General features: G+C 43.1%; 1 protein-coding gene and 2 non-coding genes across 3 annotated transcripts in view; all 3 read left to right on the top strand.

Moving 5' to 3' along the window:
• Window positions 1-13138, top strand: part of LOC126213030 (eukaryotic translation initiation factor 2 subunit 3) — an 87584-nt gene that overhangs the window by 14741 nt on the left and 59705 nt on the right. The window contains exon 4 of the mRNA XM_049940600.1: window positions 3085-3215. Coding sequence (XP_049796557.1) covers window positions 3085-3215 — 131 coding nt within the window. The remainder of the gene's footprint in view (window positions 1-3084; window positions 3216-13138) is intronic.
• Window positions 11615-11689, top strand: Trnat-ugu (transfer RNA threonine (anticodon UGU)). Its single transcript has one exon. It is a non-coding gene; the product is annotated as a tRNA-Thr (tRNA).
• Window positions 12055-12129, top strand: Trnat-ugu (transfer RNA threonine (anticodon UGU)). The gene has a single exon. It is a non-coding gene; the product is annotated as a tRNA-Thr (tRNA).

Raw genomic sequence — 13138 nt, 5'->3', positions numbered from 1 at the left:
TTATGGTCACTATGTGAAGGGTAGTTGCTACTCACCATATAGCAGAGATGCTGGGTTGCAGATAGGCACAACAAAAGTCAGTTACAAAATGAGCTTTCGGCCAACAAGGCCTTTGTCGAAAACACACACACACACACACACACACACACACACACACACATGAGCGCATGCATGCTTGCACACACTCACTGTAACGCAACTCGCATATAAATGTCTACAGTCTCTGGCAGCTGAAGCCAGACGTGTGTGTGTGTGGGGGGGGGGGGGGGTTGACAAAGGCCTTGTTACATTCCATCATGGATTTTCCAAAGTCTGTGGTCATTGTGCGTAAATACCCGGATCGTTCAATACTAGTTGGTGTCACTCTAACCTACAGAGTACAGGCTGGGACATGTATGGATTCATTGCAGCATTACAGTCAGTCAGTCTTGTGAAGTACTTTTGAACACATTTTCTGAAAATTGTTTTGAACAGCTAGTTTGGCAGCCCACTGCAATGGAAGTATCTCAGACCATGTAGCTACAAACAGATTGGAACTTGTCAGTGGTGTCGATGTAGAGACAGGGAGTAATGATCATGATGTCATCATAACAGCTACGGTTATGAAAATTAATAAATCAGTCGAGAAGGCTAGGCGAGTGTTTCTGTTAGAAAGAGAAGATAAGCAGTTGCCAGCATCTCACTTGGACAGTGAACTGCAATCATTTAGTTCCAGAATGGTGGCCGTAGAGGAATTGTGGCAAAGTTTAAACAGATCATAAATTGTGCTCTGGGCAAGTATGTACCTAGTAAGTGGATTAAGGATGGGAAAGACCCACTGTGATTTAATAACGAAATTCAGAGGAAGCAAATACTGGTGCGCTCACTGCTCAAGAGAGGACAGGCAAATGGTGACAGATAAACACTAGTAGAGATTTGTGTGTCTGTTGAAAGGCCTATGCATGAAGCGTGCAGCTTTGGTGGAGCTGTGGTGGAGAACCCAAAAAAAAAAAAAAAAAAAAAAAAAAAAAAAAAAATCTGGTCCTATGTAAAATATTTAAGCAGGTCTAAGGCTTCCATCCAGTCATTTGTTAACCAGTCTGGTTTGGCAGTAGACGGTAGCAAAAGGAAGGTCGAAGTTTTAAGTTCCTCATTTAAGAAATCGTTCACACAGGAGAAACGTACAAACGTACTGTCGTCTGACCATCGCACAGAGTCCTGTACGGATGACGTAGTAATAAGCATCTCTGGCGTAGAGAAACAACTGAAATAGTTGAAAGCAAATAAGCTGTCAGGTCTAAATGGAATCCGAATTTGTGTTACAAAGAGTACTCTGTCATTTGGCCCCTTACTTAGTTTGCGTTTATCACGGATCTCTCGACCAGCGCAAAGTGCCAAACGACTGAAAAAAATTGCAGGCGACTCCTGTATATAAGAAGGATAAAAGAATAGACCGGCAAAATTGCGGGCCAGTATCCTTAACATCGGTTTACTACAGAATTCTAGAGCATATTCTGAGTTTGAATACAGTAAATTTTCTAGAGATCGAAAAGCTCGTGTCCACAAATCGGCACGCCGTCAGAAAGCATCGCTCGTGCGAAACTCGGCCGGCCCTCGATAAAATCTTCTCGGGTCGACTGCCGAGTCGATGCGGCGTTCTCCGGCAACGTTACAGCAAGTTTCTTACGAGCCACCTTCAGGTGAAGATGATGACGATTTACACTTCACGTGAAGATTGCAAGTAAGAAATGCGCTGAAATGTTGCCAGAGAACAACACACTGACTCGGCTGTCAGTCCAATAAGATTTTATCGTCGAGATTTGCCAAGAAAGCCTGCATTCTCATATCAACTTGCCGTTTTTTCACGTGATATACTGCAAACTGTGGATGCAGGGCAACAGGTAGATTCCATATTGCTAGACTTGACACGGTGCCCCATTGCAGGCTGTTAACAGAGGTACGAGCATATGAAATAAGTTCACAGATATGTGAGTGGCTTGTAGACTTCTTAAGTAATAGAAGCCAGTTTGTTGTTGTTGTTGATGGTGAATGGTAATTGGAGACAGGAGCAACATCAGGAGTACCCCAGGGAAATGTGACAGGACCATTGCTATTTTCTGTATACATAAATGATCTGGTAGACAGGGTGGGCAGCAGTCTGATATTGTTCGCTGATGATGCTGTCCTGTTTACGACCTAGACAAAACTTGTAGTTTGTGCGATGAGTGGCAGCTGGCTCTCAATGTAGAAAAATGTAAGTTAATGTGGATGAGTAGGAAAAACAAACCCTTTCAGCCTTAGTAGTGTTCTGCTTGGCACAGTCATGTCTTTTAACTATCCGAACAATATAAAGCGATACGAAATGGGACAAGCGTGTGAGGATTGTGATAAAGAAGGCGAATGGTTGCCTTTGGTGTATTGGGAGAATTTTAGGAAAGTATGGTTGATCTGTAAAGGAGACTAGTGCGACGTATTCTCGGCTACTGCTCGTGTGTTTGGGATCCGCACTCGGTCAGATTGAAAGAGGACATCGAAGCAATTTACAGGCGAGCTGCGAGCTTTGTTACCGGTAGGTTTGATCGGCATGTGAGTGTTACGCATATGCTTCGGAAGCTCGAGTCAGAATCTGTGGAGGGAAGAAGACATTCATTTCTAAGAACACTACTGAGAAAGTTTAGAGAACTGGCATTTGAAGCTGACTGGAGAACAATTCTACTGCCACTAACATACATTTCGTGTAGAGCCCACGAAGATAAGATTCGAGAAATAGGGGCTCGTGCGGAGGCATATAGACAGTAGTTTTTTCCCTCGTTCTGTCTGCGAATGGGAGGGTACCGTGCACCGTACGTGGCTTGCGTAGTATGTCTGTAGATGTTGAACTCTGTGGAATGCCTATTCCAGTTTCTCCGTACCTCAATAATGGGATAGTCATCTTTACACTACTCGAACATGCTGGTGTAATGTTCTGATAGTAAAACAGCTATTCTGATGTATGTATGTCATTTGCTGTGGTATTGCTTGCAGACTTGTTAAGTTTCTCAAATTTGTTCTCTCTCTGAGCTGGAAATCTCCACTAATTTAGAACATTTTAATGTTTTTTTCCAGGCTACGCTAATGCGAAGATATACAAATGTGACAATGAGAGGTGTCCACGGCCAGCATGTTATATATCTGGTGGATCGGGAAAGGACGATAGCTTTCCCTGTCTCCGTGCAGCATGTTCCGGACGTTTCCAGGTGGGAACTTTCAAACATTCTATTCCAGACTTATGACGACTCGTTTGTGGCAGGAATCATTGTAGCTTCTTTTGTAAAAGCTGATATTGCATTATACTTTGATTTTAATCAGACAGTCTCTCTCTCTCTCTCTCTCTCTCTCTCTCTCTCTCTCTCTCTCTCTCTCTCTCTCTCTCTCACACACACACACACACACACACACACACACACACATTTTGTTTTTAATGCACCAAAAACATTTAAATGTTACAATTATATACAGGATGAACCTGAATGCCACTAACGAAATTTTGCAGGTTGTTCAAGGATATTTTCCAAGTATTTTGGTACAAGGACCTGTGGTCTCTGTGGTTCATTAGGTTAATTGCATTGCATTTGATTTCTAATCCCCATTTATCTTTCAACTGTGCTATGTGGCTCCAGAAGCAGACAGCAGTAACAGAGGACAAGTTTGTTAGTCTGTTTCAGGGACAGGCACATTTTAGGGTATCAGATAAGTTAGATCATGTGTTGTTATTGTGATGTGACAGTATTTGATTTCTGATGCAGTCTACTGGGGAGCACATGCACTGAGGAGCTGAGCTGATGCGCTAGACGTCAGTGGCAATCACATTAGTTGTCTGGATGCAACCAAACCAACCGGGCATACAAAAGACTTGAAATGGTCATGTAGATGGATATTGTAGATATAAAGGTACTTTTACATGGGCCATTAAAATTGAATATTGTAGACAGTATATCCCAATAGTATTGTCTGGCAACATTCCACACACAATTGCAGTCACATCTACAACAACATTACCAGCCACAGTTGCTGGCAATGTTGGTGGCAATACATTTAAGGGTCGGAAGTGTTCACAAAGGGCCACATAGTTGAGCTTTGTAGATACATTCTTTTTTAAGTGGAATGCTTCAAAACTGTCAGGGGCTCATGCTGGACATGTACCTCTTCCAGAATTTTATCATAATCTTGAAACATTATTTTGGATATCTCATACAGGTGGTTGTCAAAGAACTGATACAAATATGAGAGAGTGTATACCAATTCCGACCAGATTGGCGACCGCCTTCCGGTTTCTAGCTACTGGCGATCTGTACAGAAATTCAGTGTGTCTCTCTTCTAATACACTGTTCATCAATAAACCTCTCGGTATCAGAAGCATGCAGTGCTTTGGTAAAAGGAATGAAAGATTTCATTACGGTAACAATTTTTATCTATATTTTATTATTGTTCGCAAGTGCACACCACATTTTACGGGTATAGCGTGTATCTGAAATGAATGTAGAAAATGAGAGGGTTGGTAGAACGGATGATAACACACAGACACCGATGTCCGCATCCCTTAGCATATGATGCTAGGCATCATCGGAACAGCATCGCACTCCGCCAAGAGGGTAGGCGCAAAATGTGCCATCGGAGCCGTCACGGTAGCAGGTCTGCACGGCACGGCAACGTTTTTAATGTATTTGTGGCAACAGGGTAAAAGAGAAGTCGGTGTGAAGTTTTATAACTGTTATTTGAAAACAGTTACAAAAAGTGCTCGAGATTAGGCTATTGTCCGTGAATGTGCTCCGTGCAACGACTCTGAAGTGACTGACGCACTCTTTCAAACACTTCTAGCAAAGCGTTAATTGAATCGGAGGCTGCCATAATGTGCCATCAGCTCCTCATCAGTGTCAGATTTCAGATGGCCCCAGAAGGAAGAAAAAAAAAAAAAAAAAATCAGTGGGTGTCAAGACGGGGGAATGTGAAGTCAGTGCCACCAGTCCACTGCGCCCTATTCTGTTCTCACCAAAGGTTTAATCCAAATTCATTCTCACTGCATGTGCGAAGTGCACTATCGTGTAGGTATCAAATTTGCTGTCGCACTTTGAGTGGAACGTATTCCAACAATTCGGGCAAAGTTTCTCATAAAAAGATTAAGTATCTCTCTGTGGTCAGTCGCCGTGGAAACTTGCGTGGGCTGGCCAGATTATAACCTGCCAGACTGGCCCAAATGGTGACGGCAAAGCTACATTGTTGACCACGAACAAAGGCGGTGGGCGATTTTCCAGTGCCGACACGTGTCGATTGCGGCTGTCGAACGTACTGTAAAAGGTACACGGTTCGGAAAGTCCGGTTGAATGGCACACCTTTGCAAAACCCACTGACCGAATTCAATCGGACATGGAAAATTACCTGGGTTAAGGGCTCAAATCTTCTGAAGGTGGTAGGAGTACAAATCATTTTCATACCACACACACTAAATTGTGTAATGGCTTACATCCCTTTCTCGTCCAGTACACTGTGAACTTGTGGAGGGTGTGTCCTGCAGCAGTGCTAATGCCTCCTCTTCGAGCCGTGGTGTACACACTGTGCGTCGACGACCACGTCTTTCGTGCCGTCGCACTTGTGACACAAAGTTAATACACCGGGTTTCAAAGTAGGCCTTAAATGCGCATATGCCTCTCCCTCTGGGAAACGTACCTCAGGTGAACCTCTCTCTCGTAGGGATCTGGAAATGGCAGTAAATCCGCACGGATCTGGTACTCGGCGATTTGGAAACTGCCGAATGTGCAAACGGTGGGCAGTGTGAGGATTTCCATTCGCCGCCCGGAGAGCACAGTGCACGTCTGCCCTCCCCGCCCGAGAATAGCGCTCAGTCTCCTGTACACTCCACGCAGTAACAGACACGGCAGTGGCCCGGTTAATGACAAACTGACGCAGGATGAACCGAACTGCAGTGTGCACAGATACGGGCCTCTATGCGACACGTCAAAAGCAACCTGTTACATCCCAGTAAGAGGCAGAAAACCCGTAATGTCCTACCTGGAATATCCGCGACTGTGTCGACTACAGCACTTGCAAATAAATATCGCAAAACTTTGATCTCGATGGTGCACGGTGCTGTTCAGTGATGCCTAATGCTGTACCCTCAGAGATGTGGACATTGATTGCTGTGTGAAATGTGCTTGTTATGACCCACTATGCCAGCCCTCTCATTTTCTACATTAATTTCAGTACACCCTGTAAATTCCTGCTTCAGGCACATATTGCGATAGAATGAAACTCGTGGCATCCGAAGCAAACTGAATTGCACTTCCCCTATTCCTATACAAATTTTTTGCCTTGCAGTTGGCAAAAGTTTGAAGACCTTGTAATTTTTTTGTACTTTGAGAATGATTCTGAGCTTGTTGACAATAGTTTGGCAAGTGTACTTGTCTGGTTGCAGTCTTTGTATACATTTTTTTAATGTCCCAAACCTCTGTTCATACACGAATAACATTTATGAAATGCGTGGTTCTCTTGTTTGCCCACTTCTGCATTACTGTACACGAAATGCTCACAACAACAAACAACTGACAAAGCGTGGAGCTATATGTACACGTGCAAACTTTAGAAGGGAAGTGAAAAAGTGTTGTTTTCTTTTGGACATTTGACTGTAGCGACATCGACAGAGCTGAGAGCGAGAGGAAAGCATTTACATTCAAAGATAAATATAGACATTGCCATATAATATGAAACGATCCACACTCCTCAGCAAAACATGCGCAACTATCGGCAGTATTGCCTGGCCGTACTGTGTGTATTGCATCCGCATTGCAGCAATGTCGGCAGCAGCGCTGTCGAGGCCAAATACTGCCTCAAAATGTGGGCCTCGTAAGTGTACTGCGAGTCGAGTTGAGGACGATTACAACTGTCTGCAGTTTTCATTACTCGTGACTCGCAAAAATGAGGGTTCGTTAAATCTGGAGATTCTGTTTCCTGTGGAAGTGTACTACAAAATTTCTGGACAGCGTACAGAAAAGTAGCAATCCTCCTACGTGTTGTGGAAGTATTTCCTACCCAGTTCAGGAGCTCGTTCAGTTCTTCACTTCATTATGATGAAGTTGTTGTGTACTGTCAAGAAGAATAGAAGGCCGTGTAGGCCCAACTGTACTGACTGGTCGCCATGTTGTCATCGGCCCTTCGGCATCACTGGATGCAGATACGGAGGGACATCTGATGAGCACACCACTCTCCTGGCTGTTGTCAGTTTTAGTGACCTGTAGCGCTACTTCTCGATCGAGTAGCTCCCGAAATGGCCTCGCGAGTGCTGTGTGCAGCCCACTTGGCGACAGCACTCGCCAGACCTGTCAGAGCTCTAGCAGATTCCGATGGCACTTAAATTTGGTGGTAACCGCTATTACCACTGCGGCAATGCCATTGGGAATCTCTTTGACGTATAACCCTGTATTAAATTTGGCAGTGTCATGTTCTTTCAATAGTTTACACTTTCTGTAGCCAAAGCATCGCTTTCTCCACTTCCGTTTTGAAACAACAGATTGTGGCGTTTTTTTAAAACAGTCCAACCAGTCATGATATTTTCAATGCTGATCCTCAGGGCAGTTTCACAGAGCTTGTCTTGCAATATGTTTCTGCACATAGGAGTGCTGCCACTTCTCATTCCTTGAAACTACTTTAAAAGAATATTTTCCACATCATTGAATGTAGATGTACAAATGTTCGTTCTTTTGGATCAAGAATCGCTAGCTTCGGCCTTTAAGAATGCTTCCTTACTTGTCAGTGTGCCGTACATGCACACAGCGCCAAATAGTAATTTCTGTGCTGTGTCAGATAGTTTTAAGTTAAGATACTCATTGACACAGTGATCGTAAGCATTTGCTGAACTGTAAGTGTTCTACATTTGCAGGGTGTAACACCACAAAATTAAAATTGGCGATTTCAGGACTTCAGTAAATGAGTAACTACACTTTAACATTTCGTAGACTGCGTGATGGTGACATCAGATCACGTGGGCTAAGTCGCATGTTAGGCAGAGCAGAAATAGATTTCAGATTCGTTCAGTGCACATGCCGATACCACTATAAGTGAAGTAGTGGTATTGACTACTGTTTAGGTATGTGTTGACCATAGAATCGATGACCATTAACTGCGTCGCACAGTACAAGGTACAATGCCTGAAACTGAAAGAAAGTGGAAGTTCACTCGGACATCTTAAGGTTTGAGTAAAAAATTGGATTTTAATTTGCAGAATGTTTAGAGTTTATTTCTTAAAAGCAGAGTCTTGGTTAAAATGGGGTACGGTAAGGGGACCTAGAATGCAAAAAGAATTTTTGACATTTTTGCAATTTCATCCCATTAGCAAATTTGCAATTTTCTTAATAAAATGGTAGATAAAGCACTTATAAATTTGCAAGGGAAGAGAGAGAGAGAGAGAGAGAGAGAGAGAGAGAGAGAGAGAGAGTGTGTGTGTGTGTGTGTGTGTGTGTGTGTGTGTGGGGAGGGGGGGGGAGGGGGTGGGCGCATGCGCGAAATATTAATATCGTCTGCACCTGTTGAAACAGTTAAAAATTGTAGAATTGTACACCCATCACTTCAAGATCAAATAGTTGGCAACTTTTTATATAGACAGGGTTGCCACAAGTTCTGGAAATGAGGGAATTTCAAACATATCAGGGAAACGTCAGGGAAATTTGGAAAGAAAAAAAACAGGAAAAATCTCGTTTTCTTCTTGGTAGCATGAAATTTATTGTTTACTGAGATGTCATGCTTTTTTGCTGGCTAGGTGTAGCTGAGTACGTGCGCCGCTTCCCGACTCTATCTTTCCTACTGCTCCTCCCCTTCCCACCCTACACCTGCCCTCAGCTTGCAGTCACTGCTGCCACCGCTACTTGCTGCTAGCCTAGTAGTTGCCGATGAGAGGCAGGGCGGTGTGAGTAGTAGTTTGTTCGGAAGACACAACGGCCGGAGACGACGGTCGTGTGTGCACGAGTTGTGCCTGTGTGAATATGTGTGCGCTCTGTTTTGCTGACAGAGGCTGTGGCCAAAAATTTGGTAGTGAGAGTGCGATTGTCTTTTCTGTGTGCCTGTCTGTGGATCAGCGACCATCTTCAGTCACTTGCTACCTGTGCTCATTAGTATTGATTCTCAGAGTATTCACGCAAGGTACGTGTTGCTCAGATTGGTCACTGCAGTCTCATTTCATCAATACAGTGTACACGACACTCAAATAGCTGGCCACACGATTGGACTTCCGTGACGGGCCAAAACCGCGGGCCATTTCTGTGGGTGTGTCTAACAGATCGGGCCTGCCAATCTGAAGCCCACAGTTTCCCACTGATGTGTGGGCTCTGCCTGTCGGATCTAGTCTCGCCGATCGGCCCGCAGGCCGGGTGTAATGTGGTGGATTTTCACAGTTTATCCACAGACCAGGACTGCAGCGCTCATCAGCAGGCCAGAGGCCACGGGTGATGGATTTCATGAATTGCGACTGTCTCACCACAATGCATTGTACAGTCTGGCATTTTATAGACATTTTATTTGTTCTAGTACATTTTGGCACTTCAAAAGTAGTTTATATATTGGAAAGTATGGACGATAAGAAGAAGAAAATTGTCAGTTGCTGACAGTTTGTACGCTATGTACTCGTAGATTTCTCGAAAGAAAAATCACAAAATTGTGTAAAATAATAGATATAGCACATTGGGTAATAATTGACAATAATGGACATTGTAGAACCAACATTTTATTTGTGGACACATACAGTGTTGGTTTACACAACTCTTCCCCACCTTATACATTTCTTTCAAGAGGCCTACTTTTTTTGTGGTTATTTCTGAAAGCAGTGAAGGTATTTGTAAATCTTTCTTGTGATTCCAACGAAATGCGTATTTTTGCCACCAAATCTGTTTTGCTTCATTGGAATAAAATTACGTCAATGGTCTTACTGAAACATACATACCATTTGGCTTACTTTCTCCATTTAAAAGCAGTTCATGACACAAGATGTTGATGTTTGTACTTAAGATTTTTGCTCACATGTTTAGAAAGACAGAAAGCCTTACCTTTTTTTGTCTTTATTTACCCTTGAGATCTCAAAATTTGTCAGGGAAAAGTGCTAAAACTATTCTGGAAATAACAGAGAATTTCACTTGGGGAAACTTGTGGCAACCCTGATAGAAAGATGTTGATTGCAATATTACAAAAGTGAAATTATGTTGTTTTTGCGTATAGTAGTGTCGAAAACAGTACTGTAGCTTTTTGTAATCTAAACCCCTGCAGTATGTTAAAGTTTCAAGAATTCTGTTGCTGTAGCATCCAGTGTGGAACTGGAAAGGTAATTGACTTTTGGATATTGAAAAACATTGTTATAAATTAAATCAGTGAGCTAAGAAAAACATACCTGTGGCCTTAACTATGAAGGTACAGGTGATGTAACGGAAGCCTCTGCAGCTATTTGAAATTTTTGGTCGGTCCATGAAGGAAACGGCTTTGTGTTACTGTTGAGTTCTTATTAGGTGGAGACTCAAAAGCATGCAACGGTGCACTAGGAGGTTTGCCTGATGGTAATAATAATATCATCATCGCAAAGCTGGAATGTGTAGAAATTTCCTGCCAGATTAAAACTATGTGCCGGGCAGAGATTTGAAACTCGGGGACGTAGCCTTTCGTGGGCAAGTGCTCTACCATCTGAGCTACCCAAGCACGACTCGCACTCGGTCCTAACTGCTTCACTTCTGCCAGTTTCGCATCAGCACACACTCCACTGCAGAGTTAAAATCTCATTCTGGAATGTGTTGATCACCTAGAGAAGAGTATGGGCACCAGGCCGAGGGAGTTGACACTAAGTTTGAGAAACCGGGAACTTTCTGACAGTAAAGTCGTAAGTCGTTGGTTGGCAGACAAAGTTATTGATGAAATACAGCAGTACTGTAGGATAACCATTAGGAATAACATTGATGATTTGTTCAGAGTAAGGCAGGCACAAACTGTAACAGATGACAAACCAATACATATACCTTACCCTTGTGGGACCAAAATCGTAGTGAAAATAATGCGACAGCTAGTACTCGGACACTTCATACAGCAAGAAACATTCTATCCCAGCAGCAGTCATGGAAGGCATAAATCCCACTTACAGAGACCTGGCTCATCCTGATTTGTTGAGGAAGTGTCCACAAGGACAGACACGGAACCCATACGAGCCTTTCATCAATCTCGTATCTGCTCGCGTACCGAAAGATGTTTTTGTTGGGAGGATGACAGTAAAATGGGGGGACATCTGTGATGCTGTTATTGCGTTTAATGATAGCAACATTGCTAGGGGAAAGTGCTACAGCATATGGGAATTATTCCTAGAGTAAACTGAATCAAATTATTTCAATGAATGGTCAAGTTTCGCATCATAAATAGGTATACCCAGCAGAAATGGCCACTAAGTAGTCCGGGAGGGAGAAAAGAAAGAGGTCCATGGAAAAATGATCCACAGGGTGATACACAGTATGGCGCAAGGTGCTTCTGAATGAGTAAAAATAAAAAATAAAACTATATATGACGGTAGTATCTGTTCCCGAAAGAACAGTCACCGTGGATGACCGTGCAGCTTTGCTAGAAATGAAATGAGGATATCTTCCGTGCCCTCGGTGGCTCAGATGGATAGAGCGTCTGCCATGTAAGCAGGAGATCCCGGGTTCGAGTCCCGGTCGGGGCACACATTTTCAACATGTCCCCAGTGAAGTATATCAACGCCTGTTTGCAGCTAGGGTGTCTATTTAATTATCATTTCATTTCTAGCAAAGCTGCATGGTCATCCACGGTATGTGTTCTTTCGGGAACAGATACTACCGTCATATATAGTTAAAATATGGCTTCCCGGCCATTGACCTTCTTGTGTGAACGCACACGCTATGCCCCAACTCGTACTGGACTTGGTAGATTAATCTGCCACGAGTAATGAGTATGATGGGCAAACATCTATTAGGCGCACTACGAATGTAGTGGTGGGGACACGTTGAGAATGTGGATCTCACGGGGAGCGTGCAAGGGATAAGTCCCTGCAGACGCACTATCCTCTGTGCCTGCGGTGGCTCAGATGGATAGAGCATCTGCCGTGTAAGCAGGAGATCCCGGGTTCGAGTCCCGGTCGGGGCACTCATTTTCAACATGTCCCCAATGAAGTAGATCAACGCCTGCTTGCAGCTAGGGTGTCCATTTAATCATCATTTCAAAAAATAAAACCTTTATTTAGTAAGGTGTCCGTTTCAAACTTAAGAAACCATTTTTGAAAATTTACATTTTCATTTGCATTATTTGCTAATTCTCAGGAACCATGTGGAATAGAGTATGCAAATTTTCAAGGAGTTGCAACAAATATACTGAGTCTACTGAGCTAAAATAGAAACATTATGTCAAGTATAATTAAAATTGTTTTGGAGAAGGTACAAGAAGTCGTGCAAAATTTTAACCATGTAGTTACAGTATTATATTTCCCAAACCACAGGCTGAAATGGAATAATTTTAGTTCAGTACACGAAAAACATAATGTATAATGTCCTGTAAATGTTTCATGTTCATTGCTACAGTGGTTTCTAAAGTACAGGAAACTTAAGTGACAGAGTTTAACATTGTTGACACTAGATGTTCAACCTCCCGTTAAAAACATAGAGGAATAAAATTGTTTTTATGGGATTTTCTCCAGGACTGAAGAATATCTTCATTAAAAGTGAGATTTCCTTAAAAGCAGGTTCATTAATCAGGGTTTTATTGTTGCGAGTTTTGCAAAATTCTTGATCGCAGTTACACTGATACTTTGAGGTGCCAGCCAGTCAAGAAATATTTTCGGGAATTGGCTTAAAAAATTTTTATTTCAAAGGCCCCAGTTAAGTCTGTACAAGTTATCTCCCTTAGCAACTTCAGCTATGCATACGTTATCCGAGCTGCCTGCTTTTGGAACCGAAGCAGTTCTGTGTGGTTAAATCTGCTGACACCAGACGCCTTCACCCCTCTGCCAAAGTTTGCTGGCGAATTCACCACATCGCTTTAGCCAATAGTGAACTCGTGAAGCAGGTCACGTGTTTGGACACTGGATGGTTTGGAGAGCAGAACTCATTCACGTGTGTGGCCATTGGAGGGTTTGGAGAGCAGAACTCATTTGATCCAG

The sequence above is a fragment of the Schistocerca nitens genome, chromosome 11 (genome assembly GCF_023898315.1).
Source record: "Schistocerca nitens isolate TAMUIC-IGC-003100 chromosome 11, iqSchNite1.1, whole genome shotgun sequence".
Classification (NCBI taxonomy): domain Eukaryota; kingdom Metazoa; phylum Arthropoda; class Insecta; order Orthoptera; family Acrididae; genus Schistocerca; species Schistocerca nitens.
This window is presented reverse-complemented; position numbering and strand designations above follow the sequence as displayed.